The 11,946-nt window shown below is 37.3% G+C and overlaps 1 protein-coding gene across 1 annotated transcript in view; it reads left to right on the plus strand.

The window, feature by feature from the left end:
- Window positions 1-11,946, plus strand: part of LOC110027766 (DEAD-box ATP-dependent RNA helicase 27) — a 29,504-nt gene that overhangs the window by 10,864 nt on the left and 6,694 nt on the right. Inside the window, exons 6-11 of the mRNA XM_020729314.1 lie at window positions 7,739-7,780; window positions 7,858-7,929; window positions 8,320-8,619; window positions 8,711-8,749; window positions 8,878-8,982; window positions 9,082-9,150. Coding sequence (XP_020584973.1) covers window positions 7,739-7,780; window positions 7,858-7,929; window positions 8,320-8,619; window positions 8,711-8,749; window positions 8,878-8,982; window positions 9,082-9,150 — 627 coding nt within the window. The remainder of the gene's footprint in view (window positions 1-7,738; window positions 7,781-7,857; window positions 7,930-8,319; window positions 8,620-8,710; window positions 8,750-8,877; window positions 8,983-9,081; window positions 9,151-11,946) is intronic.

Here is an 11,946-nt window from a genome sequence, read left to right on the forward strand (position 1 = left end):
GGTCCTCCAACAACTTTAATGAGTTCAAATATATCGTCATGAAGATTTGTCTATGGGTCTGGTCCTCCAACAACTTCAATGACTTCAAATATAACGACATATCCTCATAAACTTTGGGAGTTGCTTCCAGAATTTAGATAAAGTTGTCTATGGAGGTCGCATGTGATGGTCCAGGCTCACTCGTGTATGTGCCACCAGTTTTGATATTTGACTTCTAATAAAAGCAGTTCATTTTTTTTCTTTTTTTCCACCCTATAATGCTTTGATCTGCATGTGGACTCTAGTTCATTTTGGTTTGGGCTTGAGCCTTCACCGGTGCCAGTTACTTGCTTGACATTCATTTCCTCTAGTATGTCTGCAAACCCGTTCTCACTAGGGTTCCAGGCGTTAATCCCCATCACCACAACCCCGCTAAATTTACAGTTCAACTATTCTTCCAGATCTGGGTCAATTCCACTGAATTTGAATATTTTGTCATTTGGCAGTTGAAACTTCCTACAATTTACAGGCAAGTGGATTACTTCATACAATTTAGGTAGAGAAAGTAATGAAAAGATAGTCTTTCATAGATTAGTTGTTATCTCCTATTTCTCAGCTCACCATTCCTCCGAAGCATCAATTCTCTTTGATTGGATCCCAACCCAAGCCCATGGATCCTCATTTTAATTTAATCCATCATTTCCATTCTTTTTTGAACTGATACCACTTGTTCTTAAGTTGCAACCGTTCATACCCCTTTCCCATTATTTCCTTGAGCTTTTTCATAATATTTTGTCAACATTCTTTGTTAAAATAGGTGGTAGGGCTATTTTTCAATCTATCTTCTTAAGACAGATTTCACAAAATATGAGTTTAGCTTCCTTATCCCACATAGCTGATGAACCGACTTCTTTTGTCTTTAACCATTGTGTTACTAGGACAGAAAAAACAAACCATTAATATTTTACAAAACACAACCCTCAGCGCATTCACCACAACCTTCAGCCCTCAACACAACCACCACAACCCTCAGCACAACCACCACAATCTACAACACAACCACCATTCAACAACACCCTTACACATATTCCACAACCACCACACTACAAGATACAACCACCATACCACAAGACACAACCACCACAACCCTCAACTCTCAGCTCAACCACCACAGTCCACAGTACAACCACCACAACCCTTAACCCTCAACCCTCAACCCTCAGCACAACCACCACAATCCACAACACAACCACCATCCAACCACACCTCCACACATATCCCACAGCCACCACACCACAAGACACAACCACCACAACCCACTCAACCCTCAGCATATCCACCTCAACTCTCAACCCTCAGCATATCCACCTCAACTCTCAACCCTCAATACCACCACCGCAATTCACAACATAGCCACCATGACCCTTAACCCTCAACACAATCACTACAATCCACAACACAACCACTATCCAACCACATTTCCACACACATCCCACAACCACCACGCCACAAGACACACCCACTCAACCCTCAACACAACCACTATAATCCATAGCACAGACACCACAACCCTCAACCCTCAGCACAACCACCACATCCCACAACCACCACACCATACGACAGCCACCACAATCCACCCAACCCTCAAATATCAGCACAACCACCACAACCCTCAACTCTTAGCATAGTCACCACAATCCATAGTACAACTATCATCCAACCACACGTCTACACACTTCCCACATTCATCACACCACAAGACACAACCACCACAACCCACCCAACTCTCAGCACAACCATCACAACCCTCAACCCGCAGCACAACCACAACAATTCACAGCACAACCACCTTCACGCACATCTCAGGACAACCACCACAACCCTCAACCCTCAGCACAACCACCACACCATCCAAAGCACAACTACAATCTAACCACGGTTCCACATGCATCCCATAGCCACCACAACCCACCCTAGCCGCCACAATCCTCCACCTTCAGCACAATCACCACAATTCACAACACAACCACTACAACCCTCAACCCTCAACCCTCAACCCTCAACCCTCAGCACAACCACCATAACCACAACCTTCACCTCTCGATTCACAGTACAACCACCCTTCCAACCACACCACAACACAATCATTAGGAATAAAGAAAAACCAACACTAGTGCAAAATCACATGAATTGCAAAAACCTAAATTGCATAAATTGCAAAATCCAACATCAGTGAACGACCAAACGAAAATCAATGACAGAATAGAGTTCGGAAAACCATCACGAAATTATAATGTCACAGACTAGTTGTAGAGAATACCGTGGGCTGAGGGAGGGTTGAGGAAGAAGCAAAAAAGCCAAGTAGAGACGAAGCACAACCCACAGATCAGACAGGAGGAGGCAAGCGGGGATCTTACCTCTAGGGCGACGAGAGAACCTCGGTCGCGAGATAGGGAAGGAGGGGTTAGGGTAGTAAAAGCCAAGCGGTAGGTTAATATGAAACGCAGGCCGCGGGGTTGAACTAGTGGCACACGTTTCGTCCAAATTTTTTAGAAACACCCCCGTAATACGTTTTTTAAACGTACAAAAAAAAAAGGTTTGTGACCACGTCGCGCGAAATACGCGGCCCCAACAGAGCATTAGTGATGCAACTTGCTGCTTTAAAAATGTGCAATATGAGGCGCGCCTCAGCACAAATCTAAAAAAAAATGTATTGAGGCATACATCTCAAGTAGTTTGGGCAAGGCCTATTGTTCAATTTGGCTGATGCATGCGCCTCTTGCGCTTTTTTTTTAAATTAGATGGTTCAAATACAAACTGAAGATGTAACTCTCACGCACAAGAACTCCCTTCTCTATAGTTGAGCTTCCTAATGTCGCCACCTTTAATTTTTACTGAAGTTGTTGCCACTGCCGTCAGTGCCACCTTTTGCTTTCGTTCCAACGCCGTCACTGCTGCCACCTGGTGCTCTTGTTGCTAGTGTCGTCGGCCCCCGCCTCTTCCTACAACTGCCTCCTCTGCCTCTCTTTGCTTCTGTTGTAGCCACCGTCGCCTGTTGCTTCTGATATTCCCGTTGTTTCAACTGCCCGCTCCAGCAGCTGTTGTCACCTGCTGCTCGGCTTGCTTTTATTGCCTCCTAATGTTATTACGTTGGTTGGATAATGGGAGTGAAATCTATTATGTTAAACTCATCTTAGGTTTTTCTTTGATATTTTATGTTACTTTCGTTTCATTGTTTATGTTAGTTCGATGAATTAATCAGTTGATATGTACATTATATTTTTGCTTTGTGCAAGTTACATGATATTTTGCGGCTTATTTAATTTATTTTTTCATATAGATGCAATTTGTTATTTCATTTAAATCTAATTTGTCATTTTTTATCTTGTTAGGATGTTAATATGTCCTTATTTAATATATCTATTAGTTATGATACTAATATATTATTTTTGTTTGTCATTTTTTATCTTGTTAGGATCTTAATATTATATCTATTAGTTATGATACTAATATATTATTTTTTACCCATTTATTAACTTTTGTCTTAGACCGCCTCTCGAGGCTTATGCTTCGCTTCAAGAACAAAATACTCCTCAATACCCTATTGCATAGTGTTAATTATTTTGTTTTGAAAGAGAAAGAGTCGAGTTTGTCACTCAACTCTAGTGTAGGTGATGAGTTTCGCAATTTGCTTATCTATGTTAAAGACTGTTGAACATCATTTTGCATAGGGAGTTGAAAGAGCTTGACCTTAATGAGCCTGATTAGGAAACTGGGACTTCAAAAGATTTCTCAATCTTATCCTTGCTCTCTTGGTTGGATTCAAAACTACTTAGAGATGCAACTTGTTCTTTCACAAGATTGTCCTTTGGAATGGTCAGTCTACAGACCATTATTACTCATAAGTGATCTAATTATGAAAACCTATTAAGAAGCAATGAATGTGGCATTTTTATTTTTAAGTAGTTGTCATCCTTGCATTCATGGGAAAATTAAAAATTTCAATTGGAGTCTTTGCTAATTACTTGGGAACTTAATTTTAATCGCCACTGAATTTGGAGATAACTTTGTCAATTGTATATGAGTTTTAGTCCTTTTGAGGTAGTCACATGGCTATCAACATGCCCAATTCATAGCTTTATCGATTCCACTTCTATCTAACATTATTGAGTTAACTGATTGAATTGCTTGTTATGTGCATGATTTGCATACTGAGTTTTATAAAAAAATTGTTTTAATAATGAGAATTAAACAAGTCTTTAACATACGTGCTATACGGACCAAGAGTTCAAAAAGTCATTTTGTTTCGTGCAAACAAGTTTTTAGAATGATAATGCATTAGGTATTTGCTTTATGGGTTAGCCTTTGTTCTATCTTGAGGAGAATTAGTGCAAGGTTGATATAATTTTGACCATGGACTTTTGGTGAAATCCTTGTTACTTCTATCACTCCTTTTTGGTGTCTGTTCTAGCATTCCATCACTTTCATCATCTAAGATGCAGAATCAATGCCGGATTGACGACATTCTCTCCTAGTATATGAAATTTAATAAGACTAGTGGAAATAGTAGCTTTATTTTAACAAATATATGATGTTTGTTTTCTTGGTAAATTATTAGACAAAAATTAACAGCTTTATGTTTTTTATGCCTTATCATATAAATAGCAAACATATAAAATATTGTTTTTCTGGATTTTAATTTAATCTATCCTTGCCAAACTTAGAATGCAGTTATGAATTAATTTACTCCTTTCTGGTTTCTTCATGGCTACCAATAGCTTCTTCTAGACATGTGCTCTTCCTTGGACATTCCAGGATGAATGATTGGTTTTCCTGGTTTTCTCCAATCAAAGAACAGCCCCAATGGTTTGATTTCATTTTGATTTTGGTTAAATTTTGTTCATTATGTTGCACAAATTGCTTTCTCGTGGAGATCATGAATTTTGTTTTTTTTTTCTTTCATGCTTTGCATATCAAGTCGCTCACGTGGTATTATTTTATTTTGAGATTATGCACAATAAGTCCAGCCCCAACCTATGTTTGTTATTTTCAAGTTCTTTGTTGGTGTTTTTCTGGTAGTAAGTGTCCGTTGCATTGTAAGTTTCCATTTTATGAATGGAGGTGTAGTCATATGATGAAACATTTTCATATTTGTGTTTATTTTGTTTGCAGACATTAAGTCCAATTTGTTTCACTGTAGGCATCCAGAAGCTATTGAAACTCACTTTTAAAAGTGAATTCTGGTAACTTTTCAAAGGTTATCCTAATAATAACTATGTAAACAGCTCATTTAACCTTTAGTGGTGAAAACTTGTCCAATCCAACACCATACACAAGCTAACATCAAGTCATAGTTGGCAATGGTTTGGCTCTCCCCATGTCACATGCTAGTAATGGTATTCTTCTGACTCCACCCAGTAAGCTTAAACTTTATCAAATCTTCATGTACTGCACCGTTCCCATAACCTTATATGTATAGTGTCATTAATGAAAATCTTTGCTTTGTCCATGTTGATGTGGCTGGCTTCCATGTCCAAGATTGGAATACACACAAAATTCTTCTCTATCCCATTTTGCACTTCGCTACATTGTCCAATCAATTTTTTAGCACGCAGCAGTACCTTCTTGTCTAAACTGTCCTCCACTTTCAAATAATATTATAGGCTGGGATATCCTCTTCGCTCCACCATTTATTTTACAGCTTACATTAATCCCAATATAGGTATATCTACAAATCAATTCTCATATACTTTCTGTAACTCTGACAAAAAATCATAAATGACCACTTTCTTTATCATCTTCTCACTGTTTTTCCCTTTTCTGGATTATACACTTTGTTGCAATCTGTCTTTCACCAACAATTCGAAACCAAGGCTATAAATACTATTTCTCATTCATTGTCGACTTCTTACATTTTTGTTGGGTTTTCTAATGAAAAACAAATCAGGCTTAATTTCAAAATTTCTTATTCATTATTGACTTCTCACTTTTTTTGTTGGGTTCATTAATAATAATAATAATAATAAAACAGGCTTAACCTCAAAATTTAACATAGGAGATAAATATGAATAGAATGACAACTAAACTCCCAAATTGAAACTAGTGGTTAGGGGTGTACGTGTGCCGAACCAATTCTTGCTTGATGAGTTTGTGAGTTGAGCTTATTGAATCGCTAGCCTGAGCTTGAGTTTAGATTATAGCTCTTATATCATACGAGTTTGAGCCAGTCACAAGCTCGCTTTATTTTGAAAATAATTCTCAAGTTATTGAAACTATTCTAATCAAACACATTAATTTCTTTCACATAATATTATATTGAATATGGTAAAATATTAATTCTTTTATCTTGGATTTAATCCTTTCCTGCAAAATCCATTATTTCTTTAACGGGTGTTCGCAAGTATCGTTGTTTTCTTTGGCGAGCGAGCCTTCTTCACTGATCACACTTATGCTTTTTCCAGTAAGCTTTCGCATTATCTGGTTTATGATGCCATATCGATTGAGTTCCTGTTTCAATTTCTTTCGTTCAGCTCAAGGCTTTAGTCACGTCAACACCTTTTCCAGTGAACTTCCTCTAGTGACTTCTTCTTTGGCTAGAGCTAGCAAGCCGGCTCGCGAGCTTGCCGTTATTGCCATGAGCCAAGCTTGACTCAAGGTTGAGCTTGAGTTCAAGTTAGTCTTCAGCTCAAGGCTTTAGTCACGTCAACACCATTTCCAGTGAACTTCCTCTAGCGACTTCTTCTTTAGCTAGAGCTAGCAAGCCGGCTAGCGAGCTTGCCGTTATTGCCATGAGCCGAGCTTGACTCAAGGTTGAGCTTGAGTTCAAGTTAGTGAGCAATAGGAGGCGAGTTGACTTGTGCTTGACTCATTTACTCCCCTACTTGTGGTGGTGATTGTACAAGCCATATTCAACAAAATCAGTTGATCAATGTAACATCTCTTGCCAAATTTACTGCCCCTACACCCCTGAATAAAAAAGGGTAGCCAAACAAAATCACAGGCAGCCCCTACACCCATGAATAAAAAAGGGTAGCCAAACAAAATCACAGGCAGTGAAACCAACTGTGCCATTCTAGAAGCTGGCCTACTTTTTTTTTTAGTTGATATTCTCATCAGTGTCGTCGATCTGATAAATAGAATGTCATCCTTGACAATTCAAAATCTCTATCCATATCAATTGCTGTGAAACCATAATCTCGATTATTCAATTCTCAATGTCCTTGGGTATGCTTGCTACCCATGGCTACAACCTCGTTCCAAATACAAATTTGTTTTTCAAATTGATATGTTTGTTTGAGTGAAGTTTTCATTCTGCAACTCACTATAAAAAATGTTGATTTTTGCTTCAATATTGATTTCTAGAAAGTCACTATCAGTTTTGCTTTTTCCTATTTTTAATAGAAATACAGCAATATTAAATTAATGTTATGATAATCAAAATATTATTTTATTGCTTAAGAATAACAACTGAATGTAAAAAATTATGTGATAATGGATAAAATTGAAACTCACTCTAGCCCAACCAAATACAGAAACAGAGTTGACTAGAAGTGAATTGTTATAATACAAATTATTACTATAACACCACTTCAAATCTATTTACTTCTGAGATTGAAATCCACTCACTGTAAAACAAATATGATTGCTCCTTCCTTAATTTGCATATTAATTTTTTCCAAAATGTCTATTAGGATTTAATTGTTATTTTATTCTTGAATTATCAGCTTATTGTTATATATAATTATATATATCCATGCAGGACCGCCAAACAGCTCTGTTTACGGCTACACAGACTAAGGAGGTTTGTAATTGAAGCGTTATTCTATTCAAACCTTCTTTTCTTCCCCCTTTACTGATTTTTGGAAAGGATACATGCAGGTTGAGGATTTTGCAAAATTAACATTCAAGGAAGCTCCTGTATATATCGGTGTTGATGATGGGAGATCAAAGGTAATTTGCAGGATCCTATCTCTTCCTGCTATTCTTTTTAGGAAAATTTACATAAGTAGCCCACAATTCTTATGTATTTACATAGCTCATACCTAAACTTTCATATTTACATTCATAGCACTTTGGTGCTTTAAGCTTATGCATGAAAATATGTATCGCTTTTTAAAAGTAGTAATAATACTATTTTTGATGTGATATTAAAGATTTGACTTTTTAAAAGTAGTAATAATATTATTTTTGATGTGATATTAAAGATTTGAGTGTCATGTGTGTAAATATGAAAGTTTAGGTGCGTAATATGTAAATACATAAGAATTGTTTGCTATGTATGTAAATGTTCCTTCTTTTTATTAATACGTCTGCTTGGAAATGACCACAATGATTCAATAGATTACCGTCGAAGGACTGCAGCAGGGTTATTGTGTGGTGCCAAGCAACAAAAGATTCCTGGTTTTGTACGCTTTTCTGAAGAAGAATTTGTCAAAAAAGGTCATGGTTTTCTTTTCTTCTTGCAACTCGGTCAAGTTCCATGCAGAGCTTCTCAAATATATTCAGATAGATTGTTATGATATCCATGGAAAGCAGAAGCAACAGAAAAGGACTACTACCTTTTTTGACTTCTGTAAGGCCAGCAAGGGTATCTTGCTTTGTACTGATGTTGCTGCTCGTGGTCTTGATATTCCTTCTGTGGTTTGTTTTGCTGTGCTTTAAACTTTCTTTTTCTTATTGTGTATATCAATTTGTTTAAAAAATTAATTGCTTGTTTTTTTATTTTTTCTAGGATTGGATTTTGCAGTATGATCCTCCTGATGAGCCAAAGGCAATAATGTTTTTCTACTTTTTTATTTCTATATTATTTTTATGCAGTAAAGCATAAGAGTTATTTCAAAATTCTCTATTAATATGTTGTTTAAATTTCTGTTACCCACAAAATGCTATATTGCTCAGGAATATGTACACCGAGTTGGCCGAACTGCTCGTGGGGAAGGTGCTGAAGGAAATGCTCTACTCTTTTTGTTGCCTGAAGAGTTGAAGTTTGTTTCCTATCTGATTGTATGATAGAAACACTGATTTTTTCTTTTTTTTTTACCCATTTTTGAGTGGTATTAAGTGATATTTTCCTAATGTTTGCTTTTGTTTTCTTCCGGCTAGGCCGCTAATGTACCTGTGAAACAATACGAGTTTTCTGAGAAGAAGGTTCCAAATTTGCAATCTCAACTGGTATTCTCTAAATTCGACTTTAATGCCACTAGACACATATTTTGTTGTGATGGAAATTTTTATCCTTCTCTTCTACAAGGGCTTCGATCAATTATAAATCGAAACCGCACTACAAAATAGGATCACACTGATTCGAGAAATCTGAAACAATGAAAATCGAGCAGAAGCACAAGTTAAAAAATTCCAGAAAAGAAAGCATAACTCAAGAACAGAAAAAAATAACGGAGCCACACCGCCAAAAAATTTTCATTATGAAATTAGGACAACTACAAAATAATCACTCAAATCTCATCTCTAAAATCGAGGGAATTTACAAGACTTCTCTTCAAACCCTTCCTCTCGATCCCACAAGAGAAACACAAGCTTAAATTCTTCTCTTTGATCCTTGTTCACTTCACAGAAGCCTTATCAAAAAAATGCATGCGAGAGAGAATTACTTCCGTGGCTCGAACGCGAGGCTTTAAACTGAACTAAACTGAGGAATCATTCAGGCGCGAGTATGTCTAATGCTCTGCAACTGGGCGCTTAGGCTCTTGAAATTGAGGGCAGTGGTGCCACAAACATGCGGTGCCGGCATGCCCCCTATGGGCGAGAGCACGTCGCGCCAATGTCCTGAGGGCATGGATGCTTCGACTGTGGGTTTTTTAGACTCCACAACATAACAATCTCCCACAGATTAATATTACCCAACACACTTGTCCAGTAGATCTGCACCTCCATCTGTACCATCTTCATAGTCACGTATCGTGGTGTGGCTCACACCCGGTCTCAACTTTCATGGACTCCAACTAAAGCCAAATGTAGCTCCAACCGCGATAGTCATTACTTTTGTCAACATATCTGTAGGATTTTGAGTTGTGTATTTTCTCCAAGAACAAATACCCCTCTTATAGGAGAGCATATAAAGTGATACTTCAGCCGAATATGCTTGTCCTAACATGAAAATGAGTTTATTTAGCAAGATGAATTGCATTCATACTGTTACTATGAAACTTTTCAATCCCTTATTTCTTGTCCAATTCTGCCATAAAGCCCTGCAGCCTAATCAACTCTTTGCTAGCCTTAACGATAGCAATATATTCGGCTCCCGTAGTTGAAAGTGCAATAATTTTTTGCAACCTGAAAACCCAACTTACTGTTGTGTTCCCCAAAGTGCAAAAATGTCGAATTGTACTTCTATCATTCACATCTCCCGTCAGATCTGAATCTACAAATCTCTATAGATTAATCCCTACACTTTAATAGCAAAATGCTCTGTTGATTGTTCCCCTGAAATAGCTGAGAATCTACTTCACCTCCCAATGATGTCTGCATGAATTGCTCATGTATCTTCTGACCACTCTCACTACATATGCAATATTTTGTATAATATAAATCATAACATACATTAAACTTCCAACTTCTGAAGCATACAGAGTTTCGATTTGTGTTTGTTCTGCTTCAGAGTTAGACAATAACTCTTTCGATAGCTTGAAGTATACCTAAGGGGGTGCAAACCGACCGTGAGTTGCTAATGTTGAACTTCTATAGGATCGTCTCAACATAATTTGTCTGAGATAACTTCAGTGTATTTGCACTCATATCCCTGTTGATTCTCAACACGAGAATATTTTTTGTTTTACCTAAATTCTTCATTTCAAACTCATTTGATAATTGCTCATATTAAATTCTTGATTTTACCTATATTTTTTTCCTGTAATCAACACGTCATCTTATGACAACTATCAAAGTGTTTAAACAACAGTGGTTTGCCTGACATTTCATGTACCCACTGTTTGACATGAACATGTCAAACCTTCTTTACCACTGCCTGAGAGTCTGCTTTAAGCCATGAAGGATTTTTCAACCTATATATCAGACCTTCTTTCCCTGTAACCTTGTAACCCTGCGGATGTACGATGTATATTTTCTTATCCAGATCTCCATATAAGAAAGTTGTTCATCTGCTCCAGATGTAGATTTTTCTTTGCTACCAGACTTAGCACAACCCTGACAGTTATCATCTTCACCAACGGAGAAAATCTGTATAGTTCACTTCTTGCTTGTGCTAGAATCTCTTCACAACAAGTCTTGTCTTATAACACCTGTTACTATCTTACTCCTCTTTCAGCTTGTAGACTCACTTGTGTAATAATTTTGTCATTTGGTGATACCGTCAAAACCCATGTTCGATTTGATTTTAATGACCGCATTTCATCGTTCATAACAAACTCCCACTTCCTTGAATCCTTAATTTGAGTGACCTTCTCAAAGCCTGGTTCACCACGTCAGTTAGCAAAAAATTGTATAACAAAACCGGTTATATCACTTTGCTGGACTTCTGACTTTAGTAGCAGGTGACCGAGGAACTTCTAGTGTTCTATTTGGTTTAACACTTTTTCTTTCTCCTTTATTCTGATCACCAATGTCATCTAGCTCAACATATTTGGACTTTTCAAAAGTAACTGACGGGTTATCCTGTGTTCTGATCATGTTCTTGTACATCTCCATTTCATTGAAATTGACACCCATGCTCTTAATGAATTTCTGATTCTTGTAGTCCCAAAACTTATACCCAAACTCATTTGAGTTATATTCATTGAAAGTGCACTTTACAAGTTTTGAGTTGAGCTTACTCCTAAATCTTGCATTGACATGCACAAATGTAGAACAACCAAATACTTTTAAATGAGATAGATTTACCTCATTATCACTTTAGGTTTCTTCATGTAAGTCTTCCTCTAAAGGCAGCGATGGATCACTTTTAATCAAATAAATGGCGGTTTTTACTGCTTCAGCCTAAAAATATTTTGGCAA

The sequence above is a fragment of the Phalaenopsis equestris genome, unplaced genomic scaffold (assembly GCF_001263595.1).
Source record: "Phalaenopsis equestris unplaced genomic scaffold, ASM126359v1 Scaffold000443, whole genome shotgun sequence".
Taxonomy (NCBI): domain Eukaryota; kingdom Viridiplantae; phylum Streptophyta; class Magnoliopsida; order Asparagales; family Orchidaceae; genus Phalaenopsis; species Phalaenopsis equestris.